This window comes from Cibotium barometz, chromosome 31, assembly GCF_041138505.1.
Source record: "Cibotium barometz isolate CiBa-2024 chromosome 31, ASM4113850v1, whole genome shotgun sequence".
Taxonomy (NCBI): domain Eukaryota; kingdom Viridiplantae; phylum Streptophyta; class Polypodiopsida; order Cyatheales; family Cibotiaceae; genus Cibotium; species Cibotium barometz.
The window spans coordinates 10,300,227-10,320,817 of record NC_141076.1 but is presented as its reverse complement, the minus strand read 5'-3'; the positions used below and the strand labels follow the sequence as shown (position 1 = coordinate 10,320,817).

The window sequence follows — 20,591 nt, the reverse complement described above, 5'->3', positions numbered from 1 at the left end:
TGGCAGGGGTGGAGTGACATCATTAGCAACTTGCCAAACCTGGAAAGTATCAAATTTAAAGGGGGGGAAATGTGCTTGCACATTCCTCATCTATCACTTTGCCACAAACTTCCATACCACAGCATGAGCACTCAGCCAGCGCTCAACAGTCTGGTCCTTCTTCACCACCTCTGCACTTGGCTCACAATGCCAATATCACAGAGAAGAATGAAATCATCTCTTGGTGATCATCTCAGCATTGCAAAATGCTCTGCTGAAGGGGACATTCTGACCAGCACTTAAAGCAACAATAAGTAGCACCCAAGGAATCCGGTAGCTGCCTCTGTACACAAGCAAGTTCATAGGTGCACATCCATTCAAGCCTCACAGAAAGTAGGACTGGCCTGCCATCACCAGCACCGATCAACAACTGGCAAGACGGATCAGCTCCAAAGACCCCCTTTCCCCTCCTTCCCCTGGCACCCCCACAAAAGTGGTTGACTCATGCTCCAACTCCACAAACAATGGATGCATGACAAAAGGCAACATGCTGATAAGCAACACAAAGGCCAAGTGTAAAGCCTCACTGCTTGTGTATATCACCTCCTTTCTTACTTTCTTTAAAAAAGAGAGACCGAGATTTAAGCTCTACAACTCCACTCCTTGTAGGTCACCATCTATGTGTTACTCATCCAACCATTAAAGTTCTCTCTGAAGCAAACTTAGAATGAGATTGTGACAGATGTGCATGACTTGCATGTTCGTTGCAGTAAATGGATAAGGAAATAAGAGCCCTTTCTAAAGATGGCACAACAAGAGTTCAATGTGCGGGGAAATGACGTAAGTTACTGTAGGCCACAACAACTATGAAGGGCAGTGCCTCAAGTGATCTGATCAATTTACGTAAGTCCTCTCAACATAGAAGTAATTCAAACAATCTATTTATAACACACTTGTGGAGGTAGCCTATGGCACAACAAGAGTTCAATGTGCGGGGAAATGACGTAAGTTACTGTAGGCCACAACAACTATGAAGGGCAGTGCCTCAAGTGATCTGATCAATTTACGTAAGTCCTCTCAACATAGAAGTAATTCAAACAATCTATTTATAACACACTTGTGGAGGTAGCCTGTGCTACCCCCTGGATCATGGGGCACCCACTGGACTATGCATTCTTCTGGTGCTCCTATGTCAAGGTCCTCTGTGTTTCTATATGGTTGTGATTCACTCCCGTCCCACTGAGCATGATTTTGGGGCCTTCTTTTTTCTGGTGTCTCCTGGTTGATGCCAAGGTTGTAGCCCCTCTTCGTGTCTATATGGTTGTGTGGATCACTCCCGCCCCATTGAGCATGAGTTTGGGGCCTTTTTTTCACTGAGCATGGAAGTGGGAGATTGTCAGTGGCTACCTTTGTCCAGGATGAGGTCATTGGATTCTCCCAGTGTGTTGGCAACCTACACCTCATGGACACCCTCAACCAGGCCTGGCCAGAGGTGAGGATGGTGCTTGATTGCTCTAGGTACACAGAGCGGGATGGCTTGTATGATGTGGAGGCGTAAGTGGCCTACCTCTTTGCCTTTTTTCCACATCATGTTTGCAGCATAGCAGGAGACTTTTAGATACCCACATTGTGAGGGCGATTATCCTACAGTCTCCCGGAGCCAAGCTAGTGCCGAGTGGTCTTACTTGGAGATGTGCATCTGCCTCCCCGTGTCTGAACGGACTTTCACTACTGCTCATGCAAACCCCCTCTGAAAAACTTGCGAGCTGAGGGGGACTCGATTAGAGCCTGCAACCTCTTATGGGGAACCCTTTGCTGCCTAGTTGGCGCTTGTAGCCACAGCCGCTTTCCCCGGGTCCTTGCCCTGTCTGTGGGGGCAGCAGCCTCTTTTGTTTTCCCCCAAAGAGGCTTTCCCCTCCCCTCTTTCCCAAGGAGGCCTCGCTTTGATAGCGGCTCTTTTTTTAGCATTGTATTCTTGACCTCCTCAGAGGGTTGTAGCTCGCTTATGAGCGCTGTTTTTATTTCAACTAATTTCATGGAGAAAAAAAGCAGATTGGAATTTCACATGGGATGCATGCTCATGATGAGAAAATCAGTGCTGGCATTGCCCTACAGCCAAGATTGGGCAGAAATCAGCGATTCTCACTTGGGACGCCTGGGCCCTACAGCTGGCAGCAGGGTAACGAGCATGACATCCCCTCTCCCATTTCTCCAACATTCTTCATTCAGCCCTTCAGCCCAGTGAAATAGCAAATACTAGCCCCCCATTGCAATTCAAATCCAGTCCAAATCAGCCAGCAAAGGAACACAATTCAGACCTGCAAATTTAACAAAGAGTACATGTTGAATTCCAAAGACGCTGCTCACTTTCAGAGAGAGCCAGATGGGAATCTAGCATGTCAGGGTGACGGATAGGAGGAGGGTTGAAGAGATGGAGTTGGAGTCCCTAGTGCATGCCAAAGCACATCCATCAACAAGAGACGGCCCAGACTGGTTAGAATTATTGATTACAAAACACATTTCAAACATGTAAGAATCCAGTAGTGTACGTTTTCTACCCATAAAACCAAAAGTTTGTACAAAGTTACAAACCCTCCCCACAGGGAAGGAAGTGGGGAGGAAGGCGTGTAGGGGGGGGGGGGGGGGGGGGAGGGGGGGGGGTTGGTGCGGGGGGTGCATGGGGGATTGAACTGGCATGTGCATGAGCGTGTCAATTCATGTGGTGTGGAAAGGAAACTAATATTAAATAATATTGTGTTTTTTTACAGATAGGCTTTGTTATGGATATGGTTATTGCAGCTTTTCATTAGCAAAAAAAGAAGCTGTTCTGTAAAAGGCCTACCCATGCACCATGGTTACCGATGTTGGATGGGAAGGATGGGTGACATTGGCATTAATAATGCTCATGCTAGTGGCACTTGTAGCAGAGCTTGCCCCTCCGTATCTGGTCATGATGGGGACACTTATACTTTTCCTACCTCTTGGTATTCTTGATCTAGAAGAAGCCCTGCATGGCTTCAACGATACAGCTGTCCTTGCCATTGCCGTTCTGTTCATCGTTGCTAAAGGCAGGTGCTTTGTTCTTCAGAACAAGTCTCTCTTTCAAGCAATTAGGGACAACACTTGTTATTATCCATATATATATTGTAGATAATACATGTAAATTCAAAATAAATAACGTGCATACATAGACATACATACCTATATGCGGTATGTGTGTGTGTGTGTGTGTGTGGGGTGTGTATGTAACATAGTTGGTGAAACATATCACGTTATGTAATTTATATAACCTTTAGTTCAACATGCTAATAATTGTTATTGCATTAAAAATGTGTATTGATGCACATGCATACATCATACATACACGTGTGTGTGTGATATATAACACACTGACACACTCAGACATTGAAAATATATTGTAAAACGATAGTATAATTATAAATACTTTTATATGTAATAATATGAATTATTGTTATTTAAGCTACACATGCATGCATATATATACACAGCACACATGCATGCATGTATATGCACATTTACTTTCTTGAATTACATGACTTGCATATAATTTGAAGTTCCTTTTTCATCAAAGGAACTCTTCACTAATTTTGTGTGGTAAAAAAGACCAAATACATAACATGAAGATTATGAAGGTCTTAAACCAAATCTCTGGTCTAGCAAAAGGAATCACTCGAAAATGAAAAATTCTATCAACAATCAGTAGAGCTACGATGCCCAGCATCAGATACATTCACTTATGTGTGTGTTTTAGAGAGAAGAGGAAGAAGAAGAAGATATATTAATGTCTTGCAAAAGACCCAATGGGTCTATGAGACAAAAGGTGTACAATGTGTCCATGGAATCTCATCATGGAAAAAAAAAACAACATAACAAAAAAAACTAACACTAATCCCTAGGTAAATGTAGATATGTATGGATCGTCATCGTCATCCTCATCATGGAGAGTGCCATCCTCATCATCGCGGATACAAAGTGGGTGTAGAGGATACGGGGATGTGAGTGTGGAGAGAGAGCTATCCATGAATGTGTAGTAGGGGTCCATAATGGATGTCCAGCATCGGCAAGGGGGTGAGGAGGACCCCTAGATCTGCAAGACCGAGGAGAAGCTGGGACGAGGTTGCAGCCCGTGAAGCTGTCCGTACCTGCTGGTGTGCTACAGCCCCTGCTGCCTGAGAAGAACCTGCACAAAGAATCAGAGTAGTCCACGCAAGCAAGAAGAGTTGTCCACGCAAGTTTCTATACCTGCAAACTCAACATTCAACAAGAATCATTAAAAAGGTACAAAGCAAGTACAAATTTCATTGCTAAAGGTACATTTGGGGCTTTTCATCATTTCAACAGAGCAATTTGGGCATTTCTCTTCTTCTGCTAAATCAGATCATTGAACCCTAATACTTCATAAATTTTCAAAATTGAAGGTGCATTCCTTGCATTAAAATGTTGCTATAGCCTTTTAAAGTATCATTATTCAAAAATCCTAAATTTTGAAACCTAATTCCAAAAACCCTAATTTTTGGAGACCCTAATTTTTGGGCATTCTCTATAAGGGACTAGACATTAACATTGGATTCCATCCTTTGTTAAGACCTTCGCGTCATTTTGCCAAATATGGCTTCCCATATGCTCATTGAGAAGTTTGATGGAGAAAACTTTCACACATGACAAACAAAACTGAAATTCAGTCTCATGAGAGGTCTTTGGCCTTTTATCGAGGGTGAACATAAGATGCTTGAAGATGAAGATGCAGGCCAAAAGGTTTGGAAACTAAGGGATCTAAGAGTCTTTGGCCTAATAGCCCTTGGCCTCTCTAACAATTTTATCCATCATGTAGCAGATCTCATGACATCCAAAGAGGCCTATGAAATGCTGGATAAGCACTTCGGAGCTCGGGGTAAGAACTCTAAAGTTTCAATGTAGATAGATTTCTTTGGACTTATCCTCCAAAACCACATGAGAGCGTCGACGTGCATGTGAATGAAGTTCCTCATGAACCAACTTGCTACTCTCAAAGCTGACGTGGAGAAAGATGTGGCCGTAGCCATTCTAATCAAATCAATGCCAGATGATCTCTATAGAAATCTCATCACCACATTGAAGAACTGGTTCAGTCTTACCTTAGAAGGGGTCATAACCTCCTTCAAGGAAGAGGAGAAGAAGATGAAGAACAAAGCGGAAGGGGACAGCTCTTTCTTCACAAAGAAGAACTTCTCAGGTAAAAAATGTTCTATTTGTGGTAGAAATAACCATGCAGAGAAGGATTGTTACAGGAAGGACCCTTGCAAACATTGTGGCAAAAACAACCACAATGAGAAGAATTACTTTCACAAGAAAGCTGGAACTCCCATATCTGCTAGAATTCTCCTCAACCATACGGCCTCACAGGTAGCAAAACAAGCGGCCTTGTACTCTGCTTCAGTTGAAGAAAGTGCCACTATGGGTTGCTTCTTACTAATCCAAGAGAACACACGGATCCAAGTGAGAAGCAATATCGAGAAATTGACTTTTTGGTGCCACAATCTCCAGCCCAATCATAGTCATAATATCCCACTAAGGAGTCACCATACATGTATGTAATTCCATACTCAATGGTATCTTTGATGTACTCAGTTGAGCACACGCATTGTTGCATTCCAATGACTTTTTCTTGGTTTGTTGGAGAACTTGGTCAACACACCAATTGTATAGCAAATGTATGGTCTAGTATTGCACAAGAAAATTAAACTCCCAACGAGCTTCCTGTACATGTTGATGTCAACCAAAGGTGAAGTGTCCTCAGAAGAAGAAAGCTTAGAGTTTACCTCCATCGGTGTACTTATTGGCTTGCAGTCTGTCATACGAAATGCCTTTAAGATCTCTGTTGCATACTTCTGCTGAGAAATGAAGATCTTGTCAGACTCAAACCTCGATTCCCAAAAAATAATGCAAGAGTCCCAAGTCTGTCATCTCAAACTCAGAGCCAACAAGCCTTTCTTGTGTTTGCTGAATCAAGTCTTCATGGCTGCTAGTGATAATCAAGTCGTTCACATAGAGAGCAACTATTACATATTTGCCATCCTTTTTGTGTACATACAAGTTAGCATCAGATGCACTTCTAGAAAAACCAATATTTTTTAAAAAAGTATCTCTTTGTTGGCACCATGTCCTTGGGACTTGTTTCAGCCCGTATAAAGCCTTCCTGCAAACCTTATTTTTTGATTCGGGCAGCTCAAACCCTGGTGGTTAAGTGACATACACCTCCTCCTTGAGATGTCCATTCAGAAAAGCTGATTTTACATCCATTTGACAAACTGGCCACTTCTTATTAGCAGCCAAGGCAAGTACTGTGCGAACAGTGGTCATTCGAGCTATTGGGGCAAAGGTTTCACTGACATCAAAACCTTCAACCTGTGAAAAAACTTGTGCAACTAGCCTAGCTTTATATTTCTCCAATGAACCATCAGATTTATACTTAGCTTTCTACACCCACTTGGTGCCAATTACCTTTCATTTTGGTGGCTGATCAACCAGCTCCCAAGTGTTGTTTTGGATGATGCTGTCATACTCGGACTGCATTGGTGCCTTCCATTTTGGATCTGCCAAAAGCTTCTTCTACGTTCGTGGACTTCTTCACTAAATCCATTATCTCAGCCATCAAGGCCATATTGACAATGTGTTCAGAAGACCTTCTTTGCTCCTCTATTCTCTTTGATCTTTGTAAGCCATCTGCTGAAGTTTTTGCAACATCAGGTGGGGAGTTGCGATCATCAAAGAGCTGCCTTACCCACGTAGGAAGTGACTGTCCTTTAGGTGCAGGGGCAGGCTGGTGTGATTTCTGAGAGTCTTCATCATGCGAAAACTCCTCCTCCTTTAGTTTTCCGGTGCTTGGGCTGAGCACATGGTGGATTATTTCTCCATTTGATGATAAAGTGGACGAATCCCTGTCCTCCATTGAAAGTGGATGCTCCACAAACACCACATCTCGGCTAACCATTATCTTCTTAACCTTTGGATCAAATAGTCGATATGCCTTCGACTCTGTACTGTATCCAAGGCAGATACATTTCTTGCTTTTGGTAGGAAGCTTAGTTCTATTTGCATTTGGTATATGCATGTAACATTCACAACTGAATGTTCAAAAATGAGAACAGGAAGGCTTCTTACCCGAATAGGCCTCATATGGTGTGATCCCTTTGAGCATCTTTGTGTAGGATTTGTTAAGAATGTAAACTGCAGTGTTGACTACTTTAGCCTAGAGTGAGTATGGTAACTCTTTCCCTTTCATTATCCACCTTGCCATTTCCACGACGGTGCGGTTGCGGCATTCCACAACTCCATTTTGTTGAGAAGTATGTGGAGCAGTGAGTTGGCGCTTGATGCCATGCTCCTTGCAATATTCATTGAATTCACTTGAAGTGAATTCTCCTCCTCAATCCGTCCGGAGTTTCTTCACCTTTTGTCCTGTCTCATTCTCCACAAATTCTTGCCATTGTTTAAACTTGCCAAAAGCTTCAGCCTTATCATGGATGAAATAAATCCATATCTTCCTACTATAATCGTCGACTAACAGGATAAAGTAAGAAGATCCCCCTAATGCAGCAATAGACATCTTACCACAAAGATCAGCAAGTACCAGCTCTAGAGGAGACTTTGCCCGATTGCTGCTCTCTTGTGGAAATGCCTTCCGTTATTGCTTGCCCATCATACAAGCTTCACATAGTTTTTGCAATTCTGTAAATGTAGGTAAATTTTCCACCATCCCCATTTTCTGCATCTCCTTTAGCACAGCAAATCCGATGTGACCAAATCGCTCATGCCAAAGTTTGCTTGTGCCTTTGTCTGCAATAGTTGTAAGAGCACTCAGCTTATACAAATTTTTATTCTTCATAGCTTTGCCAACTGTCTTTCCATCAACATCTAGAATCTCTGCTCGTGTTTTCTTGAAGCGTACTTCAAGGCCACGATCTGTTATTGCAGTAACTGAGAGAAGGTTTCTCTTTATTTAAGGCACATAGAGCACATCAGACAACATCTTTTCTTCACCTGTAGCTGCCACAAATGAGATGTTTCCAGACTCTTCGGCTGGACATTTAGCATTATTACTAACAATAACACTGATAGATTCCTGTAAAGGTTGCTAGGAACTATACCAATCCTTTTTGATGGTCATATGTCAGGATGTCCCACTATCCAAAATCCATGAACAGTTAACAACTGGAGCCTGAGCAGATGAGCACACCTCTTCTATGGAGACCCAGAGTTCCAACTCAGCTTGGGCGTTGTTGGTTGACTCCTTTCCCTTCCATGAAGTCTTCATGGTACCCTTCTTCTCATCAGCTTGCTTCTTTCTGCAGTCTTTGACGGCGAGACCCTTCTTGTCACAGTAGTAGCACGTACTAGAAAACTGCTTCTTCTTAGGCTTCTTCTTCTTGTCTTCAGAAGTAGTCCCACCTTTGCCTTTTGCATTGGCTGTGAATGCGGTGTCACCACCGTCACGGGTCTTGAACGGCATCTCCTCCTCAAATAGCATAGCACTACATTTTTCAAAAGAAAGAGGTGGTACTCTAACTTGGGTGTTTAGTGCCGTAACCAAGCTATCATACTTCGGCGGTAGAATTTGGATGCATCTCCGAGCAAACTCTTCGCTGGTCTTTATGATTCCCACAATAGCCATCTGGTCTCGCGGATTTTTGATCTGAGAGATAAACACTTCCGCAAACTTTTTAGCAGCAAGTTGATTCTCCAGGTTTTGAATCCTGGTCTGATTCCGGGTGTCATACTGATTTCTCAGTATGGTCCAAGCCATGGACGCCTTGGTTGTGTGTTGAATCAAAGTAAGAACAAAATCACTTACACTAGTAACAATGGCACAAAGTGCATCTGCATTGTGCCGCTTCCATGCCCGAAGAAGAGCAGCATCTGGTGGAATCATTCTTGTGTTATCGCTGGGGTCAATGGTTTCCACCGGCCGTTCCTAGAACGGTCTCCAATAACTCATAGGAATCAAGGATGGCATTGATTTTGAACTTCCAAAGAGTGTAATTTGTCTCATCTATCTTGCCTTCAGTGAAGGCAGGTTGACGGATGCGCAACACTGGAATAGCAACAGCAGCAGCACCGGACCCTAAAGCAGACATCACTCCAAGCTACTTGTATGCAAAGAAAGACTAGACTTTGTGTACTATTGTTACCAAATGGATTGATGTAGTGAAGAAACACAAGGGTGCGTCAGTTGATAAAGTCAAGGTAATGAATGCCACTCTGGAGGAGGAGGCTAAGAGACGTGCCAGGGCTTTACATGTGTGAGTTACTGGATGGAATGAGAAAAGCTCCTCCAAAGAGGATGCAAAAGATCTTGGCACTAAAATGGGAGTATCTGAGCTCCCCATAGTGGATGCAGGCAAGGATGCTACAAAGACACGAGCATTGATCTTGAAGTTCTGAGACATGGTATCGAAGAGGGCCTTCTTATCAAAAAGGATGGCTCTCAAGGGAGAGAAGATTTATCTGGATGAGGATCTAACGCCAACACAAGTAGCACACAAAAAAGAGCATATGCCTCGGGTATATGAAGCACAGAAGGAAGGGAAGTGGGCAGTGTACAGGGACGGTAGGGTGATTATTACAGAGCGCCGATCCACATGACGGTGCGCGGCCCATGGGACCCTAAAGATGACAGTATGGAATTGTAATGGATCTCTACGTCTAGATGCAGGATACTTCGAAGACACATTCAGAGATAGAGACATTGTCTTCTATACGGAGACCCATTAGTGTGCAGGGAGTCGCCTCCCAACAGTGCGCGGACATACATGAGAGTCGGTTTATCACCCCCACCCACGTACACCAGGTAGTACTAGAGGATCAGGCGGAGTGGCTGTGTTATTTAGAGAGGAGCTTCGGGATATGGTTCATGTAGTACATAGAGACGCAGATGCACGATATATGTGGATTAGAGTTCACACAGAGAGGCTACAGGACATGTATTGCCGCATGCTATTTTCCTCCTGCCTAATCAAGATATGCACAGTAGGGTGAGTCACCTTATTTCCCATTGTATGAGGACATCATATGCTTTGCTAACGTGGGAGACATTCTTTTGGTGGGGGACTTCAATGCTCGTACGGGCAATGAGCAATCAACACTTTATGACACAGAGGAGCCTTTATATAGAGAGCTTGAAGCGGATGAAGTGGGCATACAGAGGACATCACAGGATATGGGTGAGATCACAGAGTATGGGACACATCTCTTGGCTTTGGGGAGTGCTCATGGGTTGCTTATTTATAATGGTTTGTCACGATGGCCCGGTTTGGGTGCTTTTACATGCTGGAATAACAAGAAGGGCGCTGGTACAGTGGACTACTTGATGGGATCCCCTACTTTGATGCCAGATATCTAGAGTTTCTGTATTTTTGACAGGCCGATTGGGATGGGGGCAGATCATGCATACTTATGCTTCATAGTGGTATGCAGGAACCAAAGACGGTTATCGCCATTACCTCTCTCTCGCCACCCTAGATACCATTTTACACGAGACTGCTGGAGTTTATTGCAGTGCAGTCTACGATGGCCTTTTCACTCTTGACCCAGATAGCCCTTTAGAGGAGCTTACGAGAGGCTTTACAGAGGTACTACATATCTCGGCAGCTTATGCTTTCCCATATACTATAGTTGCCTCTAAGCCCTTGAGCAGTACTATTCCGCAGAATAGCTGGTATGATGACGAATGCCGAGAGACTCAAGCTCAGCTCCAGAGAGATGTCGCCCTTGGGGCACGTACACACAGACAGGCCAGGACGCTCTTCCGACGCTTTGTGCGAAAGAAGAAGCGGGATTACCTGGCAAAGCTCGAGGCAGAGTTGTACCAATTATTCTTGAGTCAGGATAGTAAGAGGGCTTGGAAAATGTTCCAGGAGAGGCAGCCACCTACCCCGATCACGGCACCTGAGACTTGGCACGAGTATGCGATGTCCCTATATGATGTACGTGGACAGCCTCCCATTCCGTGCCCACCATCAACTCGACCGGATCATTGCGTTTTCTTCACTTTGCGGATGGTGCTAGATGCAATTGATAGACTACACATAGGGAGGGCGCAAGATCATGAAGGTCTAGCAGCTGAACATTTCTCATATGCACGGGATACTCTGGCACCGATCCTTGTACACATGTTTAATAGAGCTACGTGTGAAGGTTTCCCAGCTAGTTGGACAGATAACACTATTGTGCCGTTGCTTAAGAGCGGGGATCCCATGATGCCCAGTAACTATCGTACGATCATGATTGGCCATTATCTGGCTAAGATATACGGATCCATCTCGGAGCATGAGATGAGCCAGTGGGCAGAGAGGCAGGGACAGAGAGGCAGGGACAGAGAGCAATTGGATAGGCTGGTTTTAGGAGGGGATACACCACACTGGATCATATACTCACCCTCAGAGCTCTTATTGAGGAGGGACGAGCACAAGGACGGAGGATATATTGTTGTTTTGTGGACTTCCGCAAAGCATTTGATATGGTACCACGTGCCAGGCTTATGAGGAGACTACAGGATATTGGTGTCCCTGAGGAGATGCAGTGGGGAGTATACACTTTGAGTCAGTGATAGGCAGAGTACGTGCCCTAGGGGGCTTGTCGGATGCAGTGAACAATACTATTGGGGTGAAGCAGGGCTGCCCGTTTTCACCCACGCTCTTTGGGCTATACATTGATGAGGTCTCAGACTATGTGGATAGATTGGGTGGCCCAGGGGGGCCTAGGGGCAAGCCTAGCTGGGGTGTTGATACCCATCCTACTATATGCAGATGACATTGTGCTTATCTCAGACACTCCTGAGGGACTACAGAGACACTTGAATGCACTGCCCGTTCTTAGATCTCAGCCGTTCAGAGCTGAATCGGGTAATCAGGATGGACATTGTGAGACTAGATACAGAGAGGACATGGGTCAGGCCCCCACAGCCGTTGGGCACGAAAATGGCACACTACCATAGTCATTTTCTACACCTCTCTTCGGACGGGTTTATTATACGCCATGCTTACATGGACACACACCTCTCACATGGTATTCGGAGTGCTATTGGACAGATTCGCACCTCTTCACACTCTGGCTGAGGATAGAGACAGGTCGATATGAGGATATATCACTAGAGGACCACATTTGCCAGCTTTGCCATCAGGAGGTAGATCCGAGGGAGGTACCACTGCCTGTTCCGTGAAGGCTTTGGACCTTTGCGTCGGATCATGGACTTTAAGGACCAAAGGTGCTTAGGGCTCTTCATACTTGAGCTTAGACACCACAGAGAGAGCCTATTGAGGGACAGGAGGGTAGTGGGACCATAGCCGCTTAGATAGAGAGCCCTCACAGATTTTTTCAGAGCGAGCACTGTAACCCCACCAACCTCTACTCCCCCATCTACAGGCCTACCTGGCAGACCACCCTCCAGAGGAGTCACCCTGGACAGAGCCATTGCCATCCGTAGAGCAAGATGCCCACGACCACGAGGATCGCGCCCACGACTCCCTCACCACCGGGCAGATTCGAGCCATCATTGCCCGCCACCGGAGGAGTTACCGTGACGATTCAGCAGTTCAGCTTTCAGCTCTTAGCTCTCTTAGGATGTTACTATTTTCATTCTTTCTTTCAGATTTGTTATGATGAGGCATCATCATCATCATCATCAGTTGTACCTTGTTTTGGTCTCATGGGCCATTTCGGCCTTTAGGAGACGTTAATATATCTTTCTTTCTTTCTTTCTTTCTCTTTAAGCTTTCACTATCTATGCTTTAGCTTTAGCTGTGTTTCCTTATCAGCCCCCATAGGCTAGCAGCTCAAGCTCCATGATTACCAACACTCTGTAGTGTGCGTGCTCGATCTGATGTAACTCCCATGGGCCTGGTGCGAGGAGGCATTGTGGTATAGGCTCCTATATCCACTGTGGTGGGCTCTGATGCCTCCCTATCCACCCCTCTAGGTTGGAAAGAACTGGTGATGGTAAGCTGAGAGGAGTGTTGGGGGTGAGGATCTCTGAGTAGTGACTCTCTTTGTCGGCTGAGCTCTAGTAGGAAGAGTCCAAGTCAGCAATGGCATGTATGTCTAAAGCATGTCATCTACAAGAAGTCAAGCAAACACAAAGAGTGGGGTGCACCATCATTGAGGTGTACATCTTCATCGACAACAAATAAAGACTTAGATAGCATCATTGTATTAGCCTCTAAGGCTCTAGGAACATATTTGTAAATCCTAGATAACCACACCTATATTCCAAACCTTGTACGCCTAATGTTATAAAGGCATCCTATGTCCAATACCACCTATTCCATTCTTTCATAGTTGGTATTGAGGGGGGGTATTAAGAGACTAAGGTTATGTAGAAGGGGAAGAGAAGGATGTAAGTGTGAATGGACTTAAGGTCCACTAGCTCATCTATTTAAAGATGAGGCCATGAGGCATTTTGTATGGAGCAAGCCCTAGTTGTATTCATAAGCAACTTAAAATGGGTACTCCATAATCCGCGATAAGGGTCCAAAGCTCGCTTTGAATAGACAATGAAATCTCCCTTTGATCTCATAGTAGTCAAACATGGTGCTCCTCCAACTCAACCCCTGTTTGATAGAATCTACATGTCCTGTCCTTTCTGGGTATCGGCTTAGCTCTGCCAGTCTCTATCCTCAGTATATGGGATGATACCCTAAGCTGGCCAATGGCTATCCTCATAGCATGGGACATGAAGACATCGAGATAACTGGTCTCTGTATGAAACCATTTGCTGTGAATCTCACGAAACGATATATGTAGTACTGCATCTTGTTAGGCATGAGCTTACCAATGTGATCCATGTGTTATGTGTGCATGGTCCCAGTAGATTGTATTGGATCACCGGGTTCCTGTCCTCATGTGTAAGCCTAATGTATGGGAATCTGGATCATATTGAAATGGAGGGTTTCAGTCCATCTGTAGTCCATGTGCCTGAAACCAAGTGAGTATTGTGCCATACCAAGATGAATGCTCCCCTTTGGCTACTATCTGCTGTGGTGGCTGTAGTGCAAGCAGGGGAGTCGAAGTGGATCCATCTCCCTCACCCTCTGTATATAAGTGACTGTCTAGAACAGGGCCTCCATCAACATAGGAGCCGCAACAAACTCTGCCTGGATGATTTGGTGGGGACAAATGGTTTGTTGTGTATCATCCGTGATTATATCATGATTTGAGGACGCTCCATGCACTGCCAATCTGCTGGGGATAAATCTAGTGCCTAGAGGGGAGCTGCATACATAAGTGCCGGGGTGACTAGGGTGTCAAAAAGCCATCCCTTCGTCCTCAGTGCCTAAAAATGTGCCTAGAAACACTGCCTCTCCAATAGGGCTAGGGTTCAAAAACTCTAGTGACTCTATCCTTTGCTGCCTGTCTCATAGAGAAGCGTGGACTAGTGAAGGTAGCTCCGAGATTACATATGAGTGCACCACCTCAACCCTGCTACCCATGTAAGTGATCTCTGTATGGCCTGCAACTGGGTAGAAGGTGTGGAATACCATAACCTTGGTTTTCTTAAGGTTGACTGAGAGCCCCCTCTGTGTGCAAAAATCCTATAAAGCATCCATGTGCTTTTGTAGCCCTTCCTAAGAATCTACAATGAGTATAATATCATCAGCATATAAAAGGATGGAAACAAGAATGCCACCTAGAGAGGCTCCTCCACCTCTGGCTTTGTCAATGAAGTCCAAAGAGGGTCGGAGATGGTGCACCTAGAGAGGCTGCTCCACCTCCGGCTTTGTCAATGAAGTCCAAAGAGGGTCGGAGATGGTGCACATCCTTGTTTCACTCCGATGGTGCTAGAGACCTTCTCAGAGAGTCCTCCCGGGCATCTCACCCTACCAATAACTGACTCATACAAGGCACATGTTAGACGGGACCTCGAGATGTTGTAAAGCGTTGTAGGAGATGGGCCCAAGGCACTGTATCAAAAGCTTTGCGGAAGTCCACAAAGCAGCAGTATAGTCGGTGGCCATTTGCTTTGGCATGCTCGATGATAGCATGAAGCGTGAATATGTGATCTAGCATGGAGAAGGTGCTCCTGAATCTTGCCTGCCCTTATGCCCTGTATCCATCTCTCTCTGCCAGTGTGCTGAGCTCAGACTTAAGTATAGATCCATAGAGCTTGGTGTTACGACCCTGTGTTTTTCTCTGGACAGTATGCAGGTGTGCACGGGGATATGGTGGACAGTGTGAACGACACTAGTTTGGGGCCAAATAATTAAAGTCCTTTCACATAATCCAAGGGGACAAAGGGTTAGAGGGGACAAAGCTTTAAAAGCATTAAAAATAAAAGAACACCTTTTATGTGGCCCATATGCTATTATGGGGGGCCCATGCATTTTTTTTGGGAGGCGCCGGCTGCATCTACACGGGTGTGCTTTTTGGCGACACGGGGCTGCAAGCGCAAGGTGGGACTTCTCTCTCTCGCTCCCACGCAGGGAAGGCTGGCGCGTGTGCTGGACTGCAGCACGCAGGCTTTCTCTCTCTCTTTGCAATTGACTGCTGGATGGGCTGGACTGCAGGCGCACAGGGCTGAGCAGCACGTGGACACTTTCTCTCTCATACTAGAGCCAGCTACTGCTACAGTGCCACAAGAGCTTTTCTCTTGGGAAGGCAGGCGACTGGCTGCAGAAAACAAGAGGGCTGAGCAGGGAGCGTTGGGTCCAGCTGGACAGCAGAGGGCAGGTCTGCAGAGGGGGCTGGTCGGGCAGGTGCAGCTTGGAGGATACAGAGAAGCCCTTCGTGAGAGGAGGGGATTGGCATCGTGGAGACTGGATTTTAGGGGCTGTTTTTAGAGAGTGTGTGTGTGTGTCTGTTGGTGCAGGGCTGAGGCATCTCTCTCTTTCTCTCTAGCACGTGGAAATGGAAGAACTTGGAGATTTGCTGCTCTGGACATTTGCACACATACGTCACGTCTTGGGCGACCTGACCGCCAAGAGGCTCCTTTCTCTCTCTCTCTCTCTTTGTTATGGAAAAAGCACAGAGTTTTTCTATGGTAAACAGCCTTGGTTTTGGCACCGTGTTTGGATGGTGTCTCTGTGGGTTTCTCATGGAAACAGGCCTATAGTTTATGGGATACAGGTCTTTGGTTTCAAGTGGAAACAAGTCCATGGTTTCTCGAGGAAACATGTATTTGGGTTTCTCCAGGAGATAGGTCACATGCAGGCAGAAGGTACAGGAATGGACACATGTTTGGTACAGCCTTGCTACTGATTGGGCAGAGGACAGGGAATCCATCACAGAGATGGATAGTACCCTTGGAAGGTAGAGAAGGTTGGTACAGGTGTGTCGACTGTATGGTATGCTGTGCTATGATGCGCGTTCTCTTTTGAGAGACAGTTTGGGAGTCTGTGTTGTGATGCAGAAGCACTGGATGTGTCAGGGTGTGATGCTGTTCATAGGGTGAGAGGCTATGGATGGTTGTGGCAGCCCTGATCATGGGAGAAAGCTTCTGTATGTAGGACTCAATGTGTGAGAGTCTCTTGATGTGAACAATGGCTGGACTTGTTTGTGGATGCCGAGTGGATATGAAGCCATGATGCAGGGTATTTGCAGGCTTCAAGAGTTCTACTGTGACGGCTGAGTTCCCAGCCTTATTGTAATCAAAGCTCTTATAATCAATTAAAGAAATACCGCAAGGGGCGCCACTGCGTTTTGGGGCCAATCAGTGTCCGTGTGCTGTTTGCAGGAGCACTCTAGCTCCCCTTGTTTGTTTTCCTTTTCTAGGTCCTCAATGGTGTTGAAGTGTTTTTTGTGCGAGTGTTTGTTTCACCGCCGGTCAGATTTCTGAGGGCCGGTTTCACTTGGCCAAGATATGGCCGATCATGATGGTTCTGTAGCTATTAGGATCCATGGGGTCTCCCACCTTATGAATAGGCGCAATAGTTTGTGACGACCAAGTGGGGGGAAAGCCCTCTGAGAGGGTCCTATTAAACATATGGGCTAGGAGGGGTGCCAAGGTGTCGTTTGCATAAGAGAGGTGCTCAAAAATACGCCCCTCGTGATCCTGATCGGTTGTTCTGAAGCTTGCGTATAGCCTTCACCACCATGTCTCCTGTGAAGAAGGTGGATGTGGTGGGACGCGTGTGAGGTGGATGTGGGAGGGGAGGTATAATGAGTACTAGATGTGTGGGTCTATGATGGGGGTGGGTAAGTGTTGTTCCCAGATCCTATGCCATGCTGCCTCAAAATTCCCACTTAGGAAGAGTTGGTACAAGTCCTCATGTTGTTTATGACAATATGCTCCTTTCTTGTGGCGGCAAGTAAGGTGCCGGTTGGTCTTATCACCTGCAACCTGATGGGGTCCTCAAAATCATACATATGTATCTGCTCACTCTTGGTCCTAGCATTGAAGTCCCCAAGTAAGAGGACCTTGCCCAGTCCCAAGAGTTTAGTGATATCCTCAAAGAATTTTGTGTACGGAGATTCCCTTTTATCTTTGTTGGGTTTCGTAGTCCACCTTGTGTCTGTTGTAGTCTGTCGAGTGTCCTCTCTTTATGTGTGTGTATGTGTTCCTCCTAAATAACAAGAAAGTAAACCTTGTTGAGAAAGTGTGCCTTTCGCTAAGCAGTGATGTGTCAGCACCTCTTAGGTAGATATTCTCTCCTATGATTTAGGCCTTTAATTTAGCCGAAGATAAGGCTCAGCCAAGCCTATAAAAAGGGCCCTCGTACTTTCATTTCAACTTAATCAAAGAAGTACTCATGCCAATCATTCTTGTGCTTTTAACTCTCACACACTCACTTTGAGTCGATATCACACTTTGCACAGTCTCCAACTCTTGCACACCATGTGAGCTCCAAGGCTCCAACATGGTATTTCCCACCCTAGGTTTCCTGTTGCATGTTGCCTGTACTGATGGTGTAAGCACATTAACCTGCCCCTTTTCCCGCATCAAAACCGCGTGTGAGCTCCGCCCATCACGCGTAGCAACTACCCTGGCCTTGCACCTTGTGCGCATTGTTTACCTATGGGTGCCATTTTGTGCTATTCACCTGCAGCTCCATCAGCGCATTGAGCCACCTCTGTGAGCACTCATGCTCTTCTGGCCGTCAATCTCCTAGCCTCGCCATCTTGGACCTCCTTTTTTTTTTTTTTTTTCCCCGAGAAAAGATCCTTTCATTAGTTATATAAAAACGCCCGAAGGGCTACAAAAGATCTCTCCTGCTCCTAAGAGAGAGAAGAGCAGTGAATACATCATGGCAGCCCGGGAGACTCTCCCTAGGTGCTGCAAAATACAAGCATCAGTATAAAAAACTGAGCGGCTAAATCATACAATAGGGGGGGGGGAAGAGCCAAACAGGTGGCCTGTAGTGCCAACGGGGGGATCCCGTGTGTAAGGTGTAGAACGGGCCACAGCGCCAAGTGGTGTGAAAGGCCTGGCGCCGTAAGATCGCCTCATCCGAGTCTCCCCGGCGGATGCGGTCGTACTGTCCTCGCAGGGTGTGGATCAACTCCTGCCAAATCCCCCGAACAGTCTCTGCTGGTGGCTCTAATCTCCCCTCAAAGGCCGTAAAGCACCGGGCCCTCCAGGTGAACCAGATGGTGAGGCTGCTGAGGAGCTCCCATCGTAAATCCCTCTCCTGTGTCCAGCTGGCGGACGAGAAATCCGGTGCCGGAACCAGGCGAGGCTGGCCCCTAATAAATCTGATGGCCTGACTGCCCTGCTCCATCTCATAGCCCATAGCAGGCCCTGACGAAGTCGACCAAGCAGCGGCACCCCACGTAAACATACCCTCTGGAGAGAGGGGGGCCAGAATACGCAGTATCCGCAGCCAAATCTGCTGTGCCTGAGGGCAGTCCCAAAGGCAATGTCTCTGTGTCTCCATAGGGTGGCCGCATCGGACGCAGGCCGTCGGAAGACCGCTGTAAACAAGCCAAGTGCCAACTGCTGAGCCCCTGTGGGCGACCAGCCACTGAAAAGCCGAGATCCTGCGGGCCTGCCGACTAGCCCAGAGCCGAGCCCAGAAATCCTCCAGGAACTCCTGTGAGAGTCCCTGCAATCGCCAATGCCCCGCTGCCGCTGGAGAAACCGTCCTCCTCGCCGTCAAAATATGCCGTCCCAGCCGAACAGTATACTGGAAAAAGGTGATCTCTGTGGCCTCAAGGGATGCATAAGGATCATGCCACTTGTACTCCCCGGGGTCCCACTGTAGAGCCGGGCCAAGGGGCACGCTGCATATGCCCATATGCGCCAATCCGGGAGCACATCAGCAGGGTCGGGGTCAATATGCCACTTCCGAGAAGCGGCAGCCACTACCCGAATCCTCTGGAAGGTGCACTCTGCAACCAAAGGCGACTCCACCTCCACTCTCTGGAGTCTGCCCTCATCCTGAATCTCATAGTAGAGGCATCTGCCATCCTCAGTGCTAGCTCTGACAGCAATCAGGATCTCCAACTGCGTAAAGGCTCCCATCCACCGTGGGGCCACTGGCTCGAGAGGTGTGAACCACTCCTCTGTAAGTGCCTCCTGAATATCATCCCTCATAATCAACCCCCCTCTGAAGTGACTCAGCCTCTCCACCTGGATCTCCTTTGGTAGACTGCAGAAAGCCTGCCAGTCTCCAAAACTACAAGCTGGGCCTGCCGCTAAAGGTCCCCAGGCTAGACGAGGCCGAGAACCCAGCATATGACCCTGCTCCGTACGAACCGCTGGGCTCCAGATGAGCGGCTGCCTGGCCCGCTCCTCAACACAAGAAGGAGGCCGCTGAGAGAGCCCCGGTCTCAGCAGCTCCCAAGCTCTCAGGATACTCAAAGCAAATCTGTCCTCCCATCCTCTACTGAGGCCTGTCCTCCTCATCTCTATGAAGATCCAGCGAATCTCTGGTGCCCAAGTACCCCCTGCAGGGGGCGCCCGAGCCTGCAGTCGCTGCAAGAGGAGCTCTTTCCAAGGCTCAGCGCCTGGAAGTAACCCCCGAACAATAAGCTTCCCCAATAAGGCTCTACTCTGATCGACTGGATCTATAATGCCCAAACCGCCCTGAGCCAGCGGAAGTGAAATAACTGCCCATGCAACCTTTGCCCGAGCTGGCTGACCGTCCCGCCCAGACCACAGAAAGTTCCTGATCAGCCTCTGTACCTGGCTGATGCAAGAGCTCGAGAAAATCCAGCAAGACGTAATGTACCACATGGTCGCTAACAGCACTTGATTTGCCACCACCACCCTCCTAGCCAAGGATAGTCGAGCTGTACTCCAATACAATAGCTTCTTCCGAATGCTCAGAAGAAGCGGGGCAATCTGCTGCTCAGGTGACAAATCGAGGCCAATCTGGCATCCCAAATACCGCACTGCTGTGCCTGGAGGAATCCATCTAAAACCGAGGTCCGGGCTCCATGCCGGAGTGGGAGCACTACTGATCCAAAAGGCCACTGTCTTGCGCCAATTGATCAATGCTCCCGAAGCTGCACTAAAAACCTGGAGCGACTGCTCAGCCCGAATAAGATTGGCCTCTTGGCCATGCAAAAATAAGCCCGTGTTGTCTGCAAACTCAGCATCAAGCAAATCCTCCCCCCGGACTGGGAGCTGAAGTTCTCTCAAACCAACCTCCTCTGCCGTCAAATACATACTCATAGCCTCC

General features: G+C 46.9%; 1 protein-coding gene across 5 annotated transcripts in view; it reads left to right on the top strand.

Annotated features, from left to right (window-relative positions):
• LOC147620501 (putative sulfur deprivation response regulator) overlaps nt 1-20,591 on the top strand; it is a 47,881-nt gene that overhangs the window by 1,531 nt on the left and 25,759 nt on the right. Inside the window, exons 1-2 of one of the 5 annotated variants that reach the window (XM_086824723.1) lie at nt 2,347-2,508; nt 2,748-3,047. The exons of 1 other annotated variant lie outside the window; for it this stretch is intronic. In XM_086824723.1, the coding sequence (XP_086680849.1) occupies nt 2,831-3,047 (217 nt within the window). In that variant the 5' untranslated portion in view covers nt 2,347-2,508; nt 2,748-2,830. Of the gene's footprint in view, nt 1-2,346; nt 2,509-2,709; nt 3,048-3,300; nt 4,279-20,591 lie in introns of those variants that run through there. 3 more of the 5 variants (XM_086824726.1, XM_086824722.1, XM_086824725.1) reach the window with 3 other exon arrangements.